Below are 25,311 nucleotides of genomic sequence, written 5' to 3'. Positions count from 1 at the left end.
GGGGGGTGGGGGACTTGTTTGAATTGCCTTGTGGCCCTGCGACCCCTAGCAGTGAAAAACGGACAGCAACTGTCTACACCCCAACTCTGCTGAAGTTCAGCAGGAGCAAAGGGTATTTGCAGAGAGGGGTTCACGACAAACTCGGCCGCAGAACTGGCCAGGGAGCATCTCTGGTAAGTAAAAATCCTGCCCACCCTCCCTGCCCCTTTTTGTGGTGCTGGGGACGAACCCATGGCCTCAGAGTGCCAGGCACATGCTCTACCTCACCCCAGCCCCTTTTTCTTCCCTGCTGCACCCCGATAGGAGGTGGTCACTGGTGGTAGCACACAGAGCCCTGAGTGGCCCTTGGGCATGGACTTGGCCTTTTGTTCACGGCTCAGCCTGGCTAGAAAGAGGCCCAGAGGTTTGGGAGAATGGACAGGTGCGGCCCTGCCTGGAGGGTGGGCTTGGTGAGGTGGACAGGTGTCCGGAGCCACTGAGCAGTGCCCTGCATACCAGGTCTGCGGGGGGATGGGGCTGTCCTTTGTGGATGCCCAGTTGGGAGGACAGTGGTCCCAAGGCCGTAGGGACCTGAGCAGTTGGAAGGTAAAAGGGAACAGCAGGGTCCCAGAGAGACCCTGCAAGAAATCTCAGAAGGAACAGATGCTGTGGCCGGCGCTGCCCGCCTGTCCCTGCAGTACCCAGAGCTCAGCAGGTCTTGGGGGTCAGTGGGGTCCTTGAAGGGAAAGGCTTGGCCCTAACAACAGGCAAGATGGATTTGATGTGAAGCTGGATTTCATAGTCATCAGATACTCTTGGCGACACTGGGTCACACCCTCGTTACCGCCACAAGTGTCTGTGCACACACAGACCCAGACGCACACCACGATGACCAACTCCTGCCGGACACACGCAGATCTGCACAAACACCTTAAACCCCCAGCCGATTCTCTCTCTCTCTCTCTCTCTCTTTCTCTCTCTCCTCACACTCTCTCTTTAAAAAAAAAACAAAACCCAGCCGACATGCACAGACCGATGGACACAAATGTGAGCCCACACATTCCCTCGGACATGCAGACCTGCTGGGCCCCATGTACACACGGGAGGCCCCTCACACATTCCCTGCCACACTCACAAATGTCAACTTTATATATATATTCATATTTGATTATTTGTAGTTGGACACAATACCTTCATTTGTTTTTATGTGGTGCTGAGGATCAACCCAGGGCCTCCAACGTGCTAGGCGAGCGCTCCAGGGCAGAGCCACCACCCCAGCCCACAAATGTCAACCTTTACACCCATGCACAGGACGTGCACCCACGGCTGGACCTGTGTGCACACACACAACCACAAAACTCGAGACAATTACGCTTTCACACCCTCTTCCTGGGGCCTATTTTTACAGCCTTCTGAGTAGCTCTGAAAGTTGGGCAAATCTGTCCCCCACTGAGTCTCAGCTTGTCCCTCCCTCCAGTGGACACGGCCTTCTCTGCCCTTCGGTCCCCAGCATCCTCAGGGTGGGCCTCCAACGAGGCCCCAGAGGTGGAAGGATCCCTTGGGTAACCCGAGACAGTAACAGGATGTTCCTATTGTTGAGAATCCAAGGGTTTTTCACGTGGCGCCTGCAGGGTCACCGGCCCCCACCCCAAAGCAACCTGGCATCTGAGACCAGGGGGAGCGCGGCCCCGTGTGCTTTAAACCAGCGGTCGTGGAGCGCCCCCTGATGGGCACTGCGGGAGCCGCAGCTCGCTCAGGCTCTTGAGCGCGTTGGAGACCCGGGGCCCAGGCGCCACAGCGGGGATAGGCCTTGGCTGCCACTCTTCCCTCTTCCCTTCAGCAGTTCTAGAACCAGATCTGGAACACGGCTTCACCCTGGAAGTCATGTGACACCCCCTCCCCGCTTGAGCCGGCCGAGGGCCGAGGAAGAAGTCTTGCTCCAGGTTGATGGAGTCTTCCCCAGATCCAGAGGGGACCTTGGAGCAGGCCAAACTGGCGTTCCAGCAACCTCCCCTGCTTCTCTGAGCCTGACTCTTTACCTGGGAACTAGGCGGGAAAACCTGCCCGCATCCTATTGGCCCAAACCTGCTCTTCTCTTTCCAGAGCCAAATAAAGACACCCAGACATGGACCAAGAGAAAACTGAAGAAGCCTCACCTGCCTGCAGTCCCAGTTCTCAGGAGGCTCAGGTGGGAGGGTGGCTTGAGCCTAGGAGTCCAGGGCAGCCTGGGCAACGCAGGGAGACCCCGCCTGTGTTGGGCTCCGGTCTCTGTCTGATGGGCAATGTGTTTGCTCTCAAATGGCTGAAAACCCCTAAGGTCACCCATTCCTGGACACGCGTCCTACGGGGAGCCACCAAGGTTGTTATGTATGAGAAGGCACCAGATGATCTCACCTCCAATCCCCCCCAGACCACCCTGCTTCTTTATCCCATGAACACCCTGAACTGGAGCTTTGGGGGGCAGGTTTGAGACCTGCTCTCCATCTTCACGCTTGACTCTCCAATAAACCAGGTCTCTCTGGCGAATTCCCCCCCCCCCCCCCCCCGAGTTTCAGTGCCCGGCAGGCAGCCTGCAGGGCAAAGCAGGCCTGGTCGGGTACAGACGTCCACACTCGAGTGTAGGCACCCCCAGGTCCATCTGGAAACAGATTCAGGCAGGGGTGCGTGAACACCCGGACACTCAGCCTGCCGGTCCAGGGTGGGGTGGAGCCAGTCTCCCTGAAAATTGATTCGCCTGCTTCCTGTGGTCCCCACAACCCCACCCTGGGGGACCTGGTCTTTCTCCCCAGGGTGCCAGCCCAGCTCCCTGTAGTGCGCATGCTCGCTTCCATTCTAAATTCTCCTTCTAAACTGCATTTCAACTAGATTCCGACACCCCCGAAAACACATCCAGAGGCAGGTGGCTTGTTTGGGTGACACAGTCTCCCTCTGCACTGTGCCTGGCATGTGAGGGGCCAGGGATTCCATGTTTATGAACATGGATAGCCACAGCCTGGCTTGGGCTTTAACCCTGGCTGTTCCTGCTTCTGTCCTGCGCTTTCCAGGGGCCACCCGCCCCACGCCTTCCGCCTTCGGGTCTTTGCTCAGGTCACCTCTGCAGGGCGCCCCAGGGCACCCAGAGCGCCCCATTCACCCTGAGCACAATGCTGTCTCCCTTACCCTCCTCGGGCGGGACTCCTCTGCCCAGCTGGCCTCGCTCTCCGAAGTAGGATCTTGTCCTCATCTAGAAGTTGGTTCCTGGGGACCCTGGATTGTGGACTGCGCCGACCTCCCACTGTGACAGCCCTGCCGTCCCGACCTGCACAGAGGTGGCCTCGGGGGGGCTACCCACCTGGCGCTGCGCTTCCTGCCGGCCTCAGGTCCTTGGCGCTGCTCCTTGGGCCTCACCTGCTCCTCCCCACACACCCCTCTGCTCCCTCACTCCAGGGGCCGTGCTGTTCTAGAACATTCCCCACCTGGTGCATCCATGGCCTGGTCTCCCAGCCTGGTTCATTCTGTCCATTAGTCATTCAACAAATGTCAGCTGCTTTTGCATGATGGGCATAGCTGCCGGGTATCTGTTCTCTCGACTAAAAGGCTCAGGGGTCACTCTAGTTAAAATGGGCTGACTGGGCTGCACGAAATAACCACACAAGAGACACAAATACCTTTTTCTTTGGGGTCTCTGTGACAGCTCCTCTGACCTTAAGGGTCCGAAGAAAGAGAGAGAGAGCACGCGCTGACCCCTTTTATTGAGAGAAGCTATTCAAATGAGGCAAGGGGTCAGGTTTCAGGGGGCTGAGTCTGTCTTCATGATGTCCACTGTCAGCAGGTGGACTGACACCTGGGTAGGCCACACCCAAGGGCACAGTAAGAGGAGGGGACACACACAAGGCACTTCCATGGAAGATTCTACCCTAAACAGGGCAAGGGGTTATATTACAAAGGAACAGGTGAGCATAGCTTCACCCATGGGGCTGTAGCAAGACACACCCATTTCTGTGACTGAGCGCCTCAGCACCCAGCTGGGGAGTGTAACTCAGTCATCCATAAGGTTGGCCTCCCACACATAGCGTTGGGGCTGGGACAGACAAGGACAGGGTAGACCCCATTCCACCTGGGGAGCTGGACCTGAGGGGTTCTGCTGCCCCTCCCCTCCATGCCCACCTGCCCTGGTGCGGGCAGGACCCCGCAGCCACTGCCAGGGCCCTTTGCCAGGGGCTGCTGCGTTGTGGAGGGGGCGCTGAGGGTGGAAAGCAGGAGGAGGGGGTCGCCATCTGGAGGCTGCTCCGTGGGGGAGCCACAGGGGTGGGCTGCGAGCTCCTGGGACTGTCCTCAGCAGATGGGCTCTGTGTAGGGGACCTGGGCAGCAGAGTGGCAGCATTCCCCTTAGGCCCCTCTAGCCGCAGTTACTAACCTCTGGCAACCTGCCCTTGCCCTTGTTGCACCCGCTGACAGCAGTACCTTGTCACCAATTCTCTATCAAACTCCCTGACAGGCATCACTGGTGTGCCATTGAGAACAAGTCCGTGCGCAGGGAGCAGCCCGACTCTGAAGGTCCAGCGAGGAGCTGCGGAAAAGGTTGCACTGTTAATAGGGTGGTCGGGGCACCCTCCCTGGGAGTGTGACATTTGAGGAAAGTTAATTACAGTTAAGTTCAAATTACGCCCCTGCAGGGAAGTCTGGCTACCCGGTTGGACAGAGCAGATAGTTATAAGATCTTGGGCTTTGAACTGCGGGGACAAAGGAAGAAGTCTTTCAAGGATTTGGAGATGGAGTGGCTTGACCAGAGGTCAGATGTGACTTCTACCAGGAGCCCTCTGGCAGCCAGGTAGCTGCGGTGCTTGACCGTGAGTCAGATGAGGCTGCAATCAGATGGGAGTAAAGGCCTATCAGGCTGAGGGCCAGAGCAGAGGCCCGGGGCAAAGCCTGGATAGAGGTCTTTGGGGACAAGTGTGAGCTGGGCATAGAGGGCTGGAGGGCACAATGCAGGGTGAAGACCCAGGTGGGCACCAGGGTGAGGGCCGATGGGGTGGGTGGCTCTGGGATGCCACGAGGGCAGAGCTGGAGGGGGCTGAGGGCGATGCGTGGAGAGACACCATTGGGTGGAGACCAGGACAGAGCCTGGGACTGGGCAGGCGGGGACCCTTGTGGGATGGGGGGAGGCCGAGGTCCAGGATCAGGGTGAGGGCAGCCCTAGAGAATGCAGCTGGGTAAACAATGTAGTACTGGGGCCAGGTCAGGTGCACTAGAGGCCAGGAAGGGAGGGAGGGACGCAGCAAGGAGACGGAGAGAGGAGCAGCTGGGTCTGCACGGTGGCCAGCTGGGTCTGCATGGCAAGGTCAGCTCCCTGTCCTGACGTCTGTGGGTCCCACTAGCAGCTTTTGGGGAGCATCCCCGCCCCAGATGCGTCTTCTTCCCACCAGTCGACTTGTGGCCAGCAGGGCTGCCGGCCCTTGGCCTCCTCGAGCCCCTCTTGCTTTCTGGCACATCCTTCTGGGTAGAAGCCCCACAACCAGATTTCTTCTCCGAATGGGCGCCGGGGCATTGACCTTGGCCACCTGTGTGGGTTCTGTGAGCCCCGCCCTCCCACGTGTTTCCTTCCACTCCTGAGCCAGGTCCAGGAGGCCACCGGGAGCCTTCTTCGCTGTCATCGGAGGCCACCCGGAGCCTTCTTCTCCTTGGGGCGGTTCTCTGACTCAGCCAAGTGCAAATGCATTCCAGAAGGTTCCTGTCGCCTTGACTTCCTCAGGACTCTGGCTGTCGTCCACCCCAAGCCTCCCTCCTCCACAATTTCACGTGGGTTCCGGATGTGTCCTTGCACATAAATGACAATTTGGGGAAGGGCCTCTTTCTTTTCTTTCTTGTCGGTTCAACTCAGCGACTTCGATCACACGAGGGGTTTTTAACCTGTCCTCCCAGGTGCAGGGTCCCAGGGGTCGGTGTACACCGCAGTGGCCAGGAACTCTGGGTTGTCTGTCTACTTCCTCTTTTCTCAGCTCTGATTTTACCACAACCGACTCCCCAATATGTCCTGTCCACAGTTCCTCCTTGGGTATGTCTCTCATGGCCAGTAGTGCCACTAAGTCGGGGACTCTGCTGTTGTCTTCCTTGGTGTTCCAGCAGATCCACTGTACCCCAGTTTGGAGGTGCAGTCCTCTTGGCTTTGTCTGTCAAGGTGCCCAGAACCAAGAACATGAGGGGTGCAGCTCCATTCCCACAGCCCCGAAGGCCCAGTTCCCACTGAGTTCCGCGTACAGTGCACTGGGATCCTGATCTCCACTCAGGTCCCCTGCTATCACCAGGCCCAGCCTCCTCCAAGGAGTCCTCAGACCCACTCCCTCCAGGTCGCCATCCCCGGCCCCTCTTCTTGCCCTTCTGGGTCAACCTCTGTTCCTGCCACCCAGACTGAACCTCCAAGCAATGCTGGCTGCCCTCCAAGGGGCTGGCCTCCCTGCCTCCTGTGCTGACCCTGGGCCTGGGTTCCCCAGAGCGAGGGCTGGGCCTCCCCTGGAGGCCTCTGGGCCTCTCGTCCTGCAGCAGGAGCTGCATCTGCCCAGGACTCCTGTGTCCTGCGCGGGTCCTCACACAGAGCCCTCCAGACCTGCTCCTTGCCCCATATCCCTGGGGATGGCCCCGGGACGCGTGTCCTCCACAGACTCCACCAGGGTGGCCTTGGCTTCCTGCTCCTTCCTCTGGGTGCTCCCTCTGCTCAGCCTGAACCTCCCAGGGCAGGACGGTGGGCTTCAGGAGGGCTTCCTGTCGACCTGCCCAAGGCCCTCGGGGACCCAGGTGACTAGCAGGCCCTGGGCGTGTCCATGTCCAGCCCCCCACCAGTCCTGCCCAAGGAGCATGGCCATAGTCTGCTGGCTCCACGCTGATCTTGGGGCAGGAGGGCACCTGGGCAGGCTGGGCGGCAGCACACATGCCCATAGCTCTCTGGAAGGCCACCTTCGGGGTTGGCGGCAAGGCTCAGGGCTCCTGCTACCTGCCCGGGGGCTGGACCTGACACCGAGGTCTTCTCCCACACCCGCCCCCCAGGGCAGGCAGGGGATTCGAGAATCTGAGAATCCGCAGGGACTTCCCTGGCTCCTTTTGTCCCTGACACAAGCCCGAATGGCTCCATGGATGCCAGGTGTAGGGGGGTGGCACCCAGCGCAGGAGGTGGGCTGGGGGATGGGAGCCGAGGCTCACAGTGGTGTCTGAGATCAATGGCTGGTCTCCACTCCGCAGAGTCACAGCGCCACCGCAGAGACTGCGCCTGCGACTGGCCCCCGCATCCCCGCGCCCGCTCCCCACCCCGCCCATTTTCTTCCCCTGGTGGCTGGACCCTGTCTCCATAGCAACGCTTCACACTGGAGCTGGGGTCTGCCTGGCTGCGGGGGAGCAGCCCAATCTTAAAGAGCGGTCCTGGAAGGAAGATGGGGGCGCTGGAAGCACTAGCTCAGTTAATCAGAGAACAAGGCCGTATTCCCAGGGGACCAGATTCCCTGGAGGGGACCGGCCTCATTCAGGAGTCAGAGGCCTCCTGGGGAGTGTACAGGCCTCAGTCAAGGTGTAATCCACCACCCCCCTCCAGGGGACTCTGATTATAGGCTAGATCAAGGGCACTGGCCTCATCCAGTGTGGCCAGGACTCGCGGGGGACGCGAGCCTCAGTCCCAGTGTCTGTGCAGGGCGGAGCCCAGGCTGTGACAGGAGAGGCAGGCGCCTAACACCAGAGCGCACAGGACTCTGCAGGCAGGGCACCAGCAGGACTGGGCTTCGCTCTCGTGTGTGCTCCTGTTCTTAACTACGCATGCGCATTTACGCCACACTGGTGGTCTGAACCTGCGATCATCCGTGAGATACAGCATGGTGAAGAATGAATGGCTTGGCTGTGAATGTCAGAGTCACTCCCACGGGCGCTGGTCCCACCGTCCTTTGCACCCCCTGAAGCTGTCCTGTCCTCCATGGAGCCCAGCAGCCCCATCCTTAGGTTTATATCCCATCCCTACGGTTTCCCCAGCTGAACTCCGGAACATTCTGGAATTTTCCATGGTCTCACTGTTCCTCTGTGAAATGGCAACTACCATGGTCCCTACCTCAAAGGGCTCTCCTGGGATTAAAGAGGTTAACTCCGCGGGAGCTGTTGGAAGAGAGGCTGCCCACATACAGTCAAGCTTCATGGAGAGGGACCAGGAGAACTATTTATGGAGCACTTACGTTATATAATAAATAAACAGAACAAAGACACCTCGGTTCCCCCTCCCTCAGGCAGTGTTTTTGTTGTTTGTTTGATTTTTACATAGGAAGAGATTTAATTGCAAGGTTGTCATGGCAACTGGGCCAAACAGTTATTTTCCCTACTTTTTTTTTTGGGGGGGGGTGTCTCCTTTCACCTTTCTGATCCTGAAATGGACATTCCTATTCTCCCACGAGCAGTGTTGTCCAAAAGAAGTACCACCCCAACCCTGAATGATAACTCCATGCATCATGCTAAATGACAGCTACGATTCTTTAATTAAAAAAAAAAGAAGAAGCAGGTGAATAAAGACATTGTGTCCATCTAGAACTAAAAAATAAATAATTAAAAGAAAAAAGAAGAAGCAGGTGAAGTGAATTGAAGGCTAGATTTCACTGACCCTGAAATGCACAAGGCGGTGTCATATGCACACACCATGGTACAAAGCAATCGGTGCACATTCTCTTCTCCAAAATGAGTCCCTTGGAAGAGCTGCATTCCAAAGGCATGACAGTCACACACGGCCATTGAGGAATTTCTCAAGGGTGTATGTGTGTGTGTGTGTGTGCGCACGTGTGAACATGTTCAGCACAAGTGTTGTTAATTTCCCTACCCGACTGGAAATCACAATGAAAAGTTTCCCGTGCCCAGGAGGATGACCATGTGAAAATGAAGATTCGTACACCCGCTAGCTCACCCATTTAAGGCGTGTAGGTCAATGGGTTTTACTGTTTTCACAGAGTTGTGACATCACCACGGTCCACTCTTTAGGCGGGCAGGCAGAGCTGGGAGACCCAGGGGTGCTCTACCACAGAGCCGAATCCCCAGCCATATTTTATTTTGAGATAAGATCTCGATAAACCTCCCAGGCTGACCTTGGACTTGTGATCCTCCTGCTGCAGCCTCCCAGGGTCAAGGGGTTGCAGGCGTGTCCCTGGCTACCACATCCACTTCTGAACAAGCTCATGACTCCAAAGAAGAAGCTCACCGTCCCTCAGCCGTCAGCCTCTCGCTCTCCCGGTCCCCAGGCCTACTGACAGGTGGCTACAGACGCACCTGTTCTGGACACTCCATCTAAGTGGAACTACAGTGTGTGGCCTTTGTGTCCCACTCTCCAAGTTCCTCCCTGCTGTCGCTGGGTCAGGGCCCACTGCGTTCGTGGCTGGATGGCGTCCTACTGGATACCTATGCCACATTTATTTTATCCATTCATCAACTGATCAGAACTTGGGTTCTTTCTGCTTAGGGCTGTTGTGAATAATGCTGCTGTGAATATCTGGGTAGGAATTTCTGCGTGGGCTTGTGTTTTCTCTCTCTTGGGTACACACGTAGGGGTGGGGAGCTGGGTCACACGGTGACTCTGTGTTTAGTCATTTCAGTAACTGAGGGGTGCTTCTTGCAAGATTCATTTTAGAGCAAGAGCCTCATTCTAGTTCCCACAAAGGTGAAGGGAATGCTCCCCCGACAGCCAGGTACTGGCCATGGCAGGGCGTGTCACTTTGACTTTTTGTGCCTCGGTGACCCCACTTTTTCGTGAGGTCAGGAGGATTCGAGAAGAGGTGCATGGGAGTTGGAACATGCCCAGCCCTGAGTGTGACTGGAAACAAGTTTCCTTCCCACCATAGGACTGACAGAGGGACGCACAGGACTTCTGCCCCAGGAGAGCATCTGGCTTTTAGGCAGGCCCACAAGTGTAGGGGTGCCTTGTGCCCCCATCTTGAAGGCATTATCTTAAGTGAAATAAGCCAGACTCAGAAACCCTCTTGGTTGCAGGGCACGATGGTCCATACCTGTAATCCCAGCAGCTCTGGAGGCGGAGGCAGAAGGATTGCAAGTTCAAAGCCAGCCTTGGCAACTTACTGAAGCCCTAAGCAGCTCAGTGAGACCCTGTCTCTAAAGAAAAAAACAAAACCTGGGGGGGGGCTGGGGGGGGCCCTCAGTGGGAGGGGCTCCAGAGCCCCCCCTCCCTCCTTGAGCATGCGCAGAGGAAGAGTCCTCTGAGGACAGCAGGAAGACAGGGTCTCAACCAAGGAGGACTCTGCTCCAGAAACCAGCCCTGGCCGCCCGCTGCTCTGGGCTGTCCCACCACTGTGGGTTCCTCCTGTTTACACCACCCAGACCGTGGCGCTTTGTAGTCACCACCCTGGCACCCAACACTAGGGGCCCGCGGAAGTCCCCTGCCCTAAAGTGTGTCCCAGGGCTTCTTCGCGGGGCAGTCTGACCCCCTGGGAGTGGGCTATGATACAGACACCTGGCAGAGAAGAGGGGCGCTTTGGGTTGTCACAGTGACCTGGGAACTTGCCGCATTCAAGGGGTGGTCCAGGGATATCCAATGCCCAGTGGGTCCTGACTTGCCCCATGGCTCACAAGCCACCGGCACTCACATGGGTGAAACTTCTGCCTGCAAGGAGCTCAGCCCGGGAGCTCTCTGTTTTACACAGACACCTAGAGCCCCCAGCATCCTCCACGTTACAGTCCAGCCAACTCCTCTTCTTGCATCTCTTAAACCCCTGCGACAATGGAAGGCAAGTGTGACCTTTGATCGTCTTCCCTGCTTTCTGGCTGCTCTGCCCCATTCATTTCTCTCCTGGTGGGTGGGGTGAGGAGCAGGGCTGGGTGGGGGTGTCTTGGTTTCAGATGCCAAAAAGAGAATTAGAGACTGAAACATGCTGAAGGAGGCATGTGGCATTCGAGGAGCTGAGGGTCCCTGTGGTTGACAAGTTCCAGGGCAGAGGATAAGGACAGACTGGACCCAAATGTCCTGTCTCACCCCCCTCCCTTGACATTTCCCCTGGTGGTGGTGGATCTCCTCCCGGACAGAGATGGGACCAGTTGCCTCTAAGTTTCCTGTGGAAGCAGCTGGGAGAAAAGTTTTGCAAAATTCTTTCCCTCTTTCTGCGTTTGAAGTGGGGAAATCAAATCCCTTTAACCGGAACTCGCACGGTAGGAGCAGGGGTTCTCAAAGTGTGGTGGCCCAGGGGACCCCAGGGGACCCCAGCCCATTTCAGGGAGTCCCTGAGGTCCAACCTGTTTTCATAATAAGGGAAGGGGAGGTACCATCATTGGTCTTTTCACTCTTACCAGCCTTCAGTGGAATTTTCCAGAACCTACACAGTGTCTGACGTTGCAACTGACAGAAGAAGCAGGTAGAAGGACTGTTGAGTCAGACATGAAAGATGTGCAAAACTGTTAAAAGAGAACATCACCAGTCTTCTCCTGAATCCTTCTTTTGTCTCGAAAAATACATCTAGTCATCAAGATCATAATCCTGTTATTAAGGTTGAAAAGCACAACACTTGTAAAGTATGATATGTCTGGAATCTAAATGTGCTCATAAGAAGCTCCTCTTCCCTGTTTTCATTATCATAAACCGCAGCAAATACGTAAAAAGGAAAAAGGTTTTTTTTTCTAAGAATGACTTTTTGACGAGTCATATCCTTTGCATGATATCGTCAACATTTCAAGGAGTATCGATATGAATGATTTTAGAGGTAATCTTAGACAGATTGGTAGATGTTCTGACTCAGATTAGAATCAATCATTACCTACTAAGTAACTTGAAAATATAATGGAACTTGAAATAATTGGGAAGATGTAGGATGCAGGACATGACATCCCAAATATCTGAGTTGCAATTAGTACAACTTTTTGTGTGAAACAAAAACTTACTTAGTTTTTCATATTTATGAACAGATATTATCAAAATGAAATATGTTTATGTTACACATTAAATAAATAAATAGAGTTTCACATTTATTTTGGTCAATTCTTCTTAAAGGGAATTATAAATGCTGATCAATTTGAAAGAATGTACATGTAAGTAATCTCAATGAGTCAAAGTTTACAATATTTAAAAAATTGGAATAAAATCAATATCAATAAATTAAACAAAGAAAGAAAAATATGTCTGTTGTTGGTTGTGGTGGTGCACACCTGTAATACCAGTAACTCAGAGGCTGAGGCAGGAGGATTGCAAGTTTGAGGACAGCCTCAGCAACTTAGCAAGGCGCTAAGCAACTTTTCGGGACCCTGTCTCAAAATAAAAAATAAACAGAGCTGGGGGCTGGGGCTGTAGCTCAGTGGTAGAGCGCTCGCCTAGCATGTGGGTTCGATCTTCAGCACCACATAAAAATAAATTAATAAAATAAAGGCATTGTGTCCATCTACAACTAAAATTTTTTTTTAAAAAAAAGAGCTGGGGGGCTGGGGATGTGGCTCAAGTGGTAGAGCGCTAGCCTGGCATGCGTTCAGCCGGGGTTCCATCCTCAGCACTACATACAAACAAAGATGTTGTGTCTGCCGAGAATTGAAAAATAAATATTAAAAAAAAAAAATTCTCTCTCTCTCTCTCTCTCTAAAAAAAAAAAAAAAGAGCTGGGGATGTGGCCCAGTGATTAAGTGTCCCTGGTTTAATCCCCAGTACCAAATAATAATAATAATAATAAATTCATATACATGAATATGTAACATGTTACTGCTATTTTTTAAAGAGTTATAAACAAATTAGGCAAATGTGGACAGATAAAAACCACATAAATAAAAACTCTTAAAGCTTCCTTGATAATTTTTGTGCAATCAAATTTTTAATAACAAAGATATCATTTTTAACAGGATCAAATATACTTAACTAAGTCTGGATTTTTTTTTTAATGAATCTAGACCAAAGCACAAATGAACAGAAAATATATTTGAGCACAAAAATTCTAAAGTATTTAAAGAGAATCTCTAAGCAGTATTTCATTTTTGCAAAACAGACATATCTTGCACTGATGAAATATCTTCAAATGCTTTTCCTTTACCAATTTCTCTTTTTTTTTTTTTTTTTTTAAAATATTTATTTATTTATTTTTTTTAGTTCTCGGCGGACACAACATCTTTGTTGGTATGTGGTGCTGGGGATCGAACCCGGGCCGTACGCATGCCAGGCGAGCGCGCTACCGCTTGAGCCACATCCCCAGCCCCTCCTTTACCAATTTCTAATAATTTGAGCTGGGCGTGGTGGTGCACGCCTGTAATCCCAGTGGCTTGGGAGGCTGAGGCAGGAGGATGGCAAGTTCAAAGCCAGACTCAGCAACTCAGGGAGACCCTCAGCAACTTAGAAAGACCATGTCTCAAAATTTAAAAAGGGGGTGGGCTGGGGATGTGGCTCCGTGGTTAAGCACCCCTGGGTTCAACCCCCAGTACAAAAACAATTAAAAAATAATAATCTGAGGGGTCTTGAGACCTAAGACCTGCAGAAACACCTGGAGAATGTAATGCAATGTTCCCTGGGCCCCCAACTAAGAAAGGATTGGGGGTGTTTTCTCCCGTGGGTTACAACAGCCCGGGAGCTGAGAGCACTGCAGGTGGGTCTCCATTCCAGTCTTTCTGTCTCACCCTCTCTCAGCCCAAGCAGTGTTGCCAGGGAAACCAGATCAGCACATCCCCAAAGCAAAATCAGCTTAACTCCCTCACGGCAGGATGGCAGGGGAGCAAGCACCTTCCAGGACCTGCATCTCCAAGGCACTGTCACCTCTGCTGGACGCCACATCTTTAAAATGGCCTCTTGAATGTGTCTCTCTCCCCCTTTCCTCCCGTATCCTGAGCAAACTCTGTCACTTTTAATTTTTTGTCTGTCCTTTTATTGACAAGTGTTCTTGCAAAATGTGCCCAGCCACCAGGCACGATGGCGCATGCTCTTAATTCAGAGTCTAGAGGCTGAGGCAGGAGGATCGCAAAGCCAAAGCCAGTCTGGACAAATTGACAAAATTAAATATAAAAGGAGCTGCGGCGGGGTGGGGGGGGGCAGTGCTGGGCTGTGGCTCAGCGGTAGAGCTCTCGACATTTGAGGCCCTGGGTTCGATCCTCAGCACCACATAAAAATAAATAAATAAAATAAAGGCATTGTGTCCAACTACAAGTAAAAAATAAATATTTAAAAAAACAAAGAAATGGAGCCGAGGTGTAGCTCAGTGGTAAAGCGCCCCTGGGTTCAGCCGCCAGTGCCACAGAAAACAAAGGAGCAAAGATTAAGTCCTTGTTGAACCGCAGGCCGGTGACACAGTAAGAACCTGCCCCCCTCCACACCCCGCATCTGCAGGAAAACCAGGGGAGAGCCGGCAGGCGCCCAAGAGGTTGTCACCTCCATGGTGGTCCTGGGGAGAACCTAGGGTCCTCCGAGGGTGGGCTCAGTCCCAGGGCGAGGCAGATCTGGTCTGTGTCTATGGGGTGTGGGCTGTGAGACAGGGTGAGGGGGTGCAGGGGTGCCAAGGAGGGTGACCCGGGGCAGAGAGCAGAAAGCTGCCAAGTGAGCGGGGCCGCCACCCGAGTACACTGAGCCTCGGGGAGGACAGTGCAGGGTGGGGTAACGACACTGGTTTTGCTGTGAGCGGGAGCTGTGCGAGGGGCTGGGTGGACCTTGTGTATTGCTGCAAAACAGAATTTTATGGCTTAAAATAACAGCGATGGCATATTATTCTGCCGATTTTGCAATCAATGCTGTGTTGAGTTGGCTGGTTCTGCTTCATGAGCCTCGATTGGGGAAGAAATGTCCAGGGTGGCTTCTCCACTTAGATGCCTGGTCCCCACCCCTCACACTCAGCTTCCCGCTGCCTGGAGTTGGGGGGATCAGCAAGTGGGGATCTTCCAGTCAGACTCAGGGGCCACATGGAGGGGACTTGAGTCAAGGCAGGCTGCCTGGATTCAGAGTCTAGCACTGTGCAACCCTGGGCAAGTCCCCCACCTTCTCTGAGCCTTAGTTTGCCCATCTGTGAAAGGTGCACAATAAAGAGAGGAAACTTCCCTAAGATGATGGATGAGCACGTGGTAAGACACACATGGTCACAGGTCTTGTTTGAGTACTGAATCCCGGCACCCACTTGAGCCGAATCTTTTTGGAGATTTTTGGACCGACTCCTGCGCCCTGGGACAGCGCCCCTGGTGGGGGACACTGGCGCCTCTTTGACCCCCTCCTCGCAGGAGAAGCTGAGGGGCTGGTCCACTAGGGCTGGAGCCCGGTCTTCCCTCATGGAGTTCCAGGACCTGGTCACATCGGAGAGGGCAGCCGCCTCCTCCGCTCCAGCCCCCGTTGCGCCCTTCCCATTCATCTGCCACCCGCCACAGATGTGACCCTTCCTCTCCCTTACCCTAGAGCTCCCTGTGGCTCCCCAGCTCCCTCCTGGCCTGCTAGTACGAGGCCCTGCTTGCTGTACTCCAGCCTAAAGCGCCAGGCTCTGGGCTTAAGCCCACTCCACAGGGGTCCTGGGTCTCCCCACAGGGCTGTGAACCCGGGCGTCAGGACCTGAGCTGTCCTGCTCATTGTTATCCTAGGTTCCAAGGAGAAGGATGTGCGGAAAGTGTGTGAAGAGCCCAGCCTGGTGGCCCACGCCTGTAATCCCACTGACTCAGGAGGCTGAGGCAGGAGGATGGCGAGTTCAAAGCCTCAGCAACAGCAAAGAGCCAAGGAACTCAGTGAGACCCTGTCTCCAAAGACAGTATAAAAAGGGGTGGGGATGTGGCTCGGTTGAGTGCCCCAGCTCAATCCCTGGTATACACAGACAGAGAGAGAGAGAGAGTGAGAGAGAGGAAGGAGGAGGAGGAGGAGGAGGAGGAGGAGGGTGAAGAATGAAAGGGGAGGGAGGACAAGAGGAGCCCCCAGGAGGAGCCCCCAGGAGGAGCCCCCAGGAGAACCCTTTAAACCTCTGGTTCCTTCCCTTCCCTGAACCGCCTCCCTAGACCCACCAGAGGGCGCTCTGACCCAGCCAGTGCCTAATGGCGCTTGGGTTTGTGTCTAGGAAAAGGAATTAGGACAGGGAAGAGGACCATTAGCACCCACAACCTCCACTTAAACCTCCTGCTGCCTGGCTAAACCCTCGGTGCCCAACCCAACACAGCCACTCGGCCACCTCAGGAAGGAGCAAAGTGAGGCCCAGAGAGGTTGACTTTCCCAGTGTTGCACAGCACCTAAACTGCTTGGAAACCCCTGGTGTCCTCAGTGACCCCGCCGCTCTCTGCTCCTTGGTCACACCCCTGGCATGACCAAGTCTCAGACCCCGGGAGCCTGGCCCCGCCACCTCCCTAATCCCCTGCTACCACACCTACTCTCAGCACCTCAGTCCCCCTGTCCCCCTCCAGTCAGGCAGGCCACCGGCCACCAGCCACCTGGACAGCACTTTCCCTTTCCTTTCCACAAAGGTCACTCGGTGTCACCTCTGGGAAGCCCTGATCCAGCCCACCTCCCGGACAGCCCCAGCCTCTTCCTCTCAGTGTTGACGTCCATGTGGGGTCAGGCCAGAGCCCCAGGGGGGTCTGCCGGAATAGCCAAGGTCCCCAGAGTCCCCTGTATCGGCCACAAAACACTGAGAGGGTGAGCGGGGACGGGACGGAGCCTCCTCCTCCCCAGCCAGACACCTTCCACAAACACCCGCCTGGGCACCCTGGCCCGCTCCCTCACCAAGGGCACGGGCTCCCAGCACTCAGCCCCCTGGGGCTGTCAGACCCAGGACTCCTGGGCTTGCAGGAAGACCCCCGCCTGTGCTGACCCCTGCTCGGCCCAGGGGTGGGTCCTGGGTAAAGAAACAGCCGCTATTTTGCCCAAATGGAAGGAGGGGGGGAGGGAGGGAGGGGTGAAGGCCTAACCCAGGGCTCGTCACCAGAGTCCCCAGATCTCCGCCCCCAGGGGGTGAAGCGGCAGGGGCAGGCATTAGCAGGTAGCTCTAGAGGCACCACCAGGTGTGGCCCTGGAGCATAGTGGGGCCGCACATTTGGGGTGCCAGCAGATAGCAGAACGTACCTCCCCACGTATCATAGTATGATAGTGTCAAAAAGGAAAAAGGCCTCAGGCCAATGAAACTGAGCAGAGTTTGTTCAGCTGTTAAAACAAAATCAGTGCAGCCAGGCCCCAGCGGCTCTGGAGGCTGAGGCACGAGGATGGCGAGTTCAAGGCCAACCTCAGCAACTTAGTGAGACCGTGTCTCAAAATAAAATATAAAAAGGGCTGGGGACGTGGCTGAGTGGCTAAGCAGCCCTGGGTTCAATCCTTGGTTCCCCTCAAAATGAGGTTGGGACTGAAGCTCAGCGGGAGAGTGGAGGCGTAGCCGGGAGAGGCCCCGGGCTGGATCCCGGCTCCAGAAACAGAAAGCAAAACAACCAAGTGAGAGGAGGTGAGCCTCAGGCAGGCTCCGAACCACTCGGCCCCAGAAGGAAAGGAGGGACTTGGAGGCCACTGACCTCGACTCTGAGGCTCCAGCCTAACGGGTCAGTCGGTCCAGGTCGGTGTCTGCCCAGTGGAATGCTCACCTTCTCCAGATGACCAGGTGACAGGCATTAGCTCTGCCAAGTCCCCACACTGAGTGGTGGCCCCTGAGCACCCTCCCTGTTCCCTGGGTGTTGGCTGGGCCTGGGTCTCTTGCAGGAGACCCCTCCCACTCCGGGGCCTCCCAGGGCCCTTATTTAAGGATACTCTGCAGGTTCCCCCGGGCTCCTCCCAGGGCCCTCTGAGCACCCCACCCCCTATACCAAGCAGCCCTGGGGGACCTGGACTGCTGTGCCCTGCATGCCCCCACTTCTCCTGTCTCCCGGGCCACCCTCACTGTCCAGCTCACCCCAGACCTGGAGCCTGGTTCTCCTGAGAGAGGCCTGGTCCCCCAGAACGAGTCCTCTTTTTCTGATACAGGCCTGGACCCCCCACTGGAGCCAGCTCGGCGTGAGGCTGCCTCCCAGGGTCCTGACTGACCTGGTAAACACACCCCACGCCCACGCTCACATTCCCTGGGCTCCTTAAAATGACCCCTGAATACGGTTGCTATGGGAACAGTGATAGCCATTGGTGGCAGAGAGCCGGTCCACTAGGAGCCCAGAGCTCTGCTGGGGTGGAGAAGCCACAGGGTAAAAGGGCATCAAGTGTCCACGTGGGCTGTTGCAGGAGGCACAGTGTCCCCATCTTTAAGTCCCCAGCAGCTGGTGGGTGGGGGCAGTGGGGGACCCACTGTCCAGAAGGGTCCTTCCCAGCTGGCCTCAGAGCCTGGCCAGTGGCACCCCAGACAGGAGGTACCTACACCCCCATGGGTCCTGTAGCCAGTGGACACATCCCCAGAGAGCCCTGGGGGGCGGGTGTGGGAGAAGACCTCGGCGTCCAGGTCCAGCCCGCTGGCAGGTAGCAGGAGCCCTGAGCCTTGCCGCATTCACTTGAACCTGAGCGCTAACCCCAGGGGGTGGCCTCCAGAGAGCTATGGGCACGTGTGCTGCCGCCCAGCCTGCCCAGGTGCCCTCCTGCCCCAAGATGAGCGTGGAGCCAGCAGACTATGGCCATGCTCCTTGGGCAGGACTGGTGGGGGGCTGGACATGGACGTGCACAGCGCCTGCTAGTCACCTGGGTCCCCGAGGGCCTTTGGCAGGTCGACAGGAAGCCCTCCTGAAGCCCACCGTCCTGCCCTGGGAGGTTCAGGCTGAGCAGAGGGAGCACCCAGAGGAAGGAGCAGGAAGCCAAGGCCACCCTGGTGGAGTCTGTGGAGGACACGGGTCCCGCGGCCATCCCCAGGGAGATGGGGCAAGGAGCAGGTCTGGAGGGCTCTGTGTGAGGACCGGCGCAGGACACAGGAGTCCTGGGCAGATGCAGCTCCTGCTGCAGGACGAGAGGCCCAGAGGCCTCCAGGGGAGGCCCAGCCCTCGCTCTGGGGAACCCAGGCCCAGGGTCAGCACAGGAGGCAGGGGAGGCCAGCCCCTTGGAGGGCAGCCAGCATTGCTGAAGGAGCACCCGTGACTAGGAGGAGTTGTTCCCATGCTGGAGGAGTCTGAGGATCCCCAGAGAGAGAGCCTGGAGTCCAGATTGAGGAGGCGGACAAGGGGGACGGGAGCAGAGATGACAGTGACAGAGAGCTGTGCAGGAGAAAGCTTCTTACCAAGAAGTGGGGGCTGGGGCTCGGGCTCAGTGGTGGAGGGCTTGCCCACCGTGCACGAGGCACTGGGTTCCATCCTCCGCCCCACATAGATGTAAAATGGAGACAGTGTGTCCACCCAAAACTGAAGAATAAATATTAAAAAACAAAAACAAACCAAGAAGTGGGCCCTTCCCTCGGATGGGGACAGGGCCGATGAACCCATGAAGTGCTTGGCTTTGGTGACCATGACAGACAAAACCAAAAAGGAGGAGATGGGGAAACAGCCCCTGATGTGCGGACCGTCAGAGAAGGCAGGAGTGTCCCCGACGTGCCAGCTCTCACTGCCGAAGGAGACCTTACGGACAAACTGTCCAGGACGGCAATGCCTCCGAGTGCGCCCCAGGAAGGCCACAAACAGGTCAGCAAGCGGGTACCGAGAGCCAGGGTCTGTGGCCATCCGGTCTACACCAGCGCCTCAGTCCAAAACTCACAGGAGGGTGGAAACTTCGCTCCTGAAATCAGTCCCCGGGCTGGACCAGCCAGAGGGACAAACAAGGTGCCCTTCCCGAGTCCGTTCCTCAGGTCCAAGGACACATCCAGAACCCAAGGGAAGGTGAAGGAGGCCGGCCTCAAGGTGGAGGCCACTGTCCAGAGGAAGGTGGAGGAGGAAGGAGGACAGGAACCTTCCGAAGGCATTTCCACTTTGAGTCAGGTAATGCCCCAAGGGGAACAAGGGGAACAAGTCACACACCCGCCCTTGGCCCCTATTCTACTTGTTAGAAGTGAGTCTCTAAGTCCAGCCCACACTCAAGAGGAGAAGTAAACTCTCCCGTGAAGGGGAGGGCATAGAATATCTCAGGATGTGTCTCCAAAAGGAAGGACAAGTTTTTAAACATAGCCAAGCGCCACGCAGACCTAAAAAAGGAACAAGAATTTTTAAAAATCACTAAATATGTATTTAGTGTTCAACTTTCTGTCTCCTTAATGCTGTCAGTTTTTTCTATGTTTGAATGGGATTTAAAAAAAGAAAAGTCCAACATTGCAATTAATTGCCATGTCATTCAAACCTCTTCTAATCTCTGCAATAGGATCTCTTCTAATCTGGGGTTCCTCCAGCCCTTTATATATTTTGTTTTGTTTTGAAACAGGGACCTTGCTAAATTGCTGAGGCTGGCCTCAAACTGGTCATCCTCCTGCCTTGGCCTCTCGAGTTGCAGGTACTACAGGTGTGCACCACCTCTCTTCAAAAAGAGAGCAAGATGAAGGATCCCTTCCCTCCTGCAGCTGGGAAGAGAAGGATACTATTTTGCACCATAAAATCGGTCTAAATTATCAGTGTCTACAAAGTGGAAGGTCGAGAACATTCCCCAAGCACTCATCTTCTCCTGGGCAGCCAAGGAAGCGCCCCTGAATTTTCTGGTGACAAACGTGGTCCAGGCTCTGTTCACGTAAGCCTGTCCTTGAAAGGGGGATTTGAACAAAAGAATTTGAGATTCTCGTAGAAATTGTTGCAATATCTGAACAAAAAGAACCTCCCAAAGAGGCCTGAATTCTGATTGGTTGTCTTCCTTGATTACTTATTGCCATGGTGACAAGGGGGTTAAATAGCATATCCTCCTCCCCCCCTCGGCAGTGTTGAGGAGGGAGGAAGCCTCGTGCATGCTGGGAAAGTGCTCTGTCACTGAGCGATGTCGCCAACCCCTTCCATCTTTTTGAAGGAATTCTCTATCAAATCTGAAAAGTACCATTTTTCTCCTTCCACAAACATGATGAAATAAAAGCCTAAGGTTCTTCTAGACTTATTTTCTTTGGACAAAAAAAAAATATATGAGAGTTTGGTCTTAATCTAAATTAGCAAAAGCACTGAGGAGGTGAAAGGGGCTTAGATCCCGGTGGCCGCTGTCCCGAGGGCAATTGCTGTTCAGTTCCGCGCGCCACCTGGTGGTCGATCGGAGAACAGCATGGCCACTCGAAGGCCACTCCCCGCCCTTCCCGTCGGTTTCCTGCACCGCCGCCCCGGCCAACCCCCGGCTTGTTCCTGGGGGTTTTAGACGGACAGGAATCTGACAGAAATGACCTGGATTTTACGACGAGCTGCAGTTTGCATCTTGGTTTTGGAGTCCTAAGCCACCGGGTATCCAGATATTCCAGCTCCTCCAACAGCATCTGCTGTGGAAGAACTAGGAGAACTGAAGCTTCCAGGCACCTGATGAAGAGGCTGCCTTAAGTGGATCCTGCTGCTACACCCCGCTGAACCCTTTCCAAATCCCTGACCCACAAAGTCCTGAACCAGCTTAGGAAGAAAAATTATTGGAATGGGGATGTGGCTCAAGCGGTAGCGCGCTCGCCTGGCATGCATGTGGCCGGGTTCGATCCTCAGCACCACATACCAACAAAGATGTTGTGTCCCCCGTAACTGAAAAATAAATGTTAAGAAATTCTCTCTCTCTCTCTTTTAAAAAAAAGGAAAAATTATTATTATGCTGTTTTTTAGAGGAGGACACTGAGGCTCAGAGAGGTCCAGTTGATGGCCCAATGTTATACGCTGGGAAGTACCGAAGCAGGGTGGTAGACTCCTGTCAGCCTGACTCCAAAGTCTCTAATCCTCCCCAGGAAATGAGGTCTCAAAACAAGGCCTGCTTCAGCTGGGGGTGGTGGCACACATCTGTAATCACAGCGACTCACTAGGTCAGGAGGATCAAAAGTTCAAGGTCAGCTGGGCAAATTGTCAAAAGAATTTGTCTTGAATTTAATAATAATAATAATAATAATAGTGCCTACTTCTCAGAGTTTCTATGAGAATTTGATATTTTGTCTTCAAAGCAGTTAAAGTGCAGCTCCTGACACAAACAATAAAACTCCCCAAATGATAGGGATCTTTGTTGTGCTGGCTGCAGTCCTTATGCACTTTCAGGAAGTCGTTTCTGGGCCTGGGGTGTAGCTCGTGACAGAACCCTTGCCTGTCATGCTCAAGGTTCCATCCCCAGCACCAGGATAAAGAAATAATTAGTTTCTGAACAGACGAATCATAAACAGTGTTACTGTGTCAATCAGGGCGTTCTCAGTTACCAACAACAGAAATACAGATCAAATCAGCCAGCAGAACGGAACTTCACCGCCTGTGACTGTGGGACAACATTGGCCTCAAGAAAACTAAGTGTCTGCAGGGCGCCATGGTGCAGGTGCACGCCTATAATCCCAGCAGCTCGGGAGGCAGAGGCAGGAGGATCTCTGAGTTCAAAGCCAGCCTCAGCAATGGCAAGTGCTAAGCAGCTCAGTGAGACCCTGTCTCTAGATAAAATACAAAATAGGGCTGGGGATGTGGCTCAATGGTCGAGTGCCCCTGAGCTCAATCCCTGGTAAAAGAAAGAAAGAGAAAGAGAAAGGGGGGCGGGGAGGAAGGGAAGGAGGGAAGGAAGGAAAGAAAGAAGGAAGAAAAGAAAGACTAACATGTCTCCTTCCCATGCAGTTGCAGGGTGAATGTGGCCATCATGTGGGTCCCCCGGTTCCTTCAGATTATTGCTCAAAGTGTAGTCCCGGGACTAGCAGCATCACCTGGGAACTGGCAGGACCAGACCTACTGAGGCAGAGGTTCTGGGGCCAGGACCCTGGGGAATTCTGGTGCATCCCTTGAGAGCCAGGGCCCTAGCTCACTGTGGTCATCTGCATCACGGAAGCTGCCACCTCCAACTAACTTGGTAGAAGTGGGGAAGGAGAGAGTTCAGAGCCAGAGATGCCCTTGCAGGCAGGTAAAGTGGAAGCTGCACCCCCACCCCCATCACATCCACCTGCACGCTGGCTGGAGAAGACCAGTCATCCCTGGGCCGCAGAGGCAAAGGATGCTGGGACATGTAGTCCCAGCTAGGTAGTCACATCCAAGGTTTTTTTATCATCCAAAATATAAGACACATGCAGCCATCTCCTCAGGGTCTCCAATTCTTTCTTCCTGGTTACCTGAAGGCAGAAATAAACTGTTTCCAGGTGCCAGTAGTTCTCATGAAATAAAATGACTATGGACTGAAACCTCTGAAACCATGAGCCAAAATAAACCTTTCCTCCTTATAAATTGAGTATCTCAGGTATTTTGTTACAGTAACAGAAAGCTGACCTACAAACATGCTCTGCAAGGACACAGAAGTGACCATTACAATGTCCAACCCGCATCCAACTTACAAAGGGGCTTAGATCCCAGAAGGGCATAAGTCTTGGCAGGCAGGAGGCCATCCCAGAGGTTGCCTGTTCAAGTGAACCCAGGAAGGTGGCCATAAATATGACCATGGCTCCATCTGGTGGGAAATGGCAGGTAGCAGAGTAGAGGACCAAGTGGAAAATTTTGCTTTGCGCAGCAGTGGGGAGCAGGGAGAGTGTCACCAGCCATTAACAAAAGAGTGTCAAAAAATAATGAAAGAGATATTTTTTTAAGAAAAATTAGAAAAAAATATTTTTTTTGCCCAGTTCTGACTTCATAACTATGTTGCCAGATAAAACACAGATCTCCCAGTTAAACTTGATTTTCAGATAAATAACAAATGTTTTTAGTATAAGGATATCCCATGCAATGTTTGGGATTTACTTATATTTTTTTAAAAAAATTCTCAAGCCAGGTGTGGAGACACATGCCTGCAATCCCAGTAACTCAAGAGGCTGAGGCAGGAGGCTCAAATTACAGGCCAGCCTCAGCTTCTTAGGGAGACCCTATTTCAAATTTTAAAAGTAAAAAGGGCTGGGGATGCAGCACAGTGGTAAAGAGTCCCTGGGTTCAATCCCCAGTGCAAAAAAATAAAATAAAATAAAATCATCATCATCATCATCATCATCATCATCATCATCATCTTTGCTAATCTGGGCATCCTATACTTTTACTTCCTAAATGAGGCCAATTTCCTCCAGAGGTCTGGGACCAGGGTACCAAAATCAGCCAGCAGGTTAGGGATGAGGATGCAGGTGACAAGCTCCTGGAGAGGGAGATGTGGTGGAAGGATTGGCAAAAGAGGACAGGCTTTCTTTTTTATTATTTTTAAAAATTTTTTAGTACCAGGGATTGAACCCAAGGTTCTTAACCACAGGGGTAAGTTCAAGGCCAGCCTCAGCAACTTAGCCAGGCCCTAGGGAACTTAGTGAGACCCTGCCTCAAGATAAAAAATTAAAAAGGACCGAGGATGTGACTCAGTGGTCAAGCACTGACAGTATTCAATTCCAGGGTTACCACTACCAAAAAACAATGCTAATAAAAATTTTTAAGGAAAATGAATTTTAAAACGTTAAAAAGACGTGCAAATGGCCTTTCTTGCCTGCAGCTACACAGAGAAATGCTCTTGCATTTTTTTTTCCCACACAACAAAACCGTCCGAAGAATCTGCTCAGTGACAAACAGAACATTCTCGATTTGCTGTGCATCAAGAGCCCTGAGCTCCCGACCCAACCAGACGGTCCTTGGAAGGTAATTGAAACAGAAGAGGCTTGAGCGACGCTCCTGGAAATGGTGGCAGGTCCCACCTCACCCCCGTGAGACGTCCTCAGTTCTGATTGGCTGCGTTCCTCCATCCTTCGTTGCCATGGTGACAGGCGATCGTGTCTCCGTTATTAAAAGGAATCAATGCTTGTAGGTTTTCTCTCCCGGAATCACTAGAGGATCGTTGGCACAAACACAGTGGAAACCAGAGCCGTGGCCCTGCTGCGTGTCTTACTTCTAACCCGGACCGAGTGAGCGTCCTGGGCCGCGCGGTGCGACCCGCGGCCACCTGGCTGCCGCCTGTGGGTTCGCCAGAGCGCCCGCTGGTGGGCAGTGGGTGAACTGCACCCTCCGCGTCCCCTCCCTGGGGCCCGCCCCTCCATCCCCCCCTCCCCTCCCCCCTCCCCCCCCCCCCCCCCCCGCACAGAGAGGCCTGGGGATTCTGCAGAGGGCGGGAGGAGATCCCTCGCCCTCTCCCTGCACGTTATGCACCTCCCTTCTCCGTCCTCGAGCCTCTCCATCCCCTCCTCACCCCCCACCCCCCCTTTTTTATTAGAGCATTAAAGTTGGAGCCAGAGGTCGGCTTCATCTGACAAAATCAAACCTGCCTGAAACTGGATTTGCTCCCCTTCAGTCCCCGCCTGCCTTTTTCCCTCCCTCAGTTCTCCTTCCTCTACTCCGTTTCCCTCTGGCTCTCTTGCTTGCTTACTTGGTTTCGGTGCTTTTCCACTGAGCCAATCCCCAGCACTTTGTTTTGTATTTAGAGACAGGGTCCCCGCTAAGTTGCTTAGGGTCTTGCTGAATTGCTGAGGCTGACCTCGA

General features: G+C 54.0%; 1 protein-coding gene across 1 annotated transcript; it reads right to left on the bottom strand.

Annotated features, from left to right (window-relative positions):
• Positions 1 to 3,623: 3,623 nt before the first annotated feature.
• Pnma8b (PNMA family member 8B) lies at positions 3,624 to 19,494 on the bottom strand. Its single transcript, XM_078033333.1, is given in 8 exon segments — positions 3,624 to 5,794; positions 5,796 to 5,938; positions 5,940 to 6,105; positions 6,107 to 6,188; positions 6,191 to 6,270; positions 6,272 to 6,354; positions 6,884 to 7,368; positions 19,380 to 19,494. Coding segments are annotated over 8 exon segments (1,242 nt in total). The 3' UTR covers positions 3,624 to 5,706.
• Between the last annotated feature and the right edge of the window lie 5,817 nt (positions 19,495 to 25,311).

The sequence above is a fragment of the Ictidomys tridecemlineatus genome, chromosome 15 (assembly GCF_052094955.1).
Source record: "Ictidomys tridecemlineatus isolate mIctTri1 chromosome 15, mIctTri1.hap1, whole genome shotgun sequence".
Classification (NCBI taxonomy): Eukaryota; Metazoa; Chordata; class Mammalia; order Rodentia; family Sciuridae; genus Ictidomys; species Ictidomys tridecemlineatus.
The sequence above is the reverse complement of the archived record's forward strand: the minus strand, read 5'-3'. Positions and strand labels throughout refer to the sequence as shown.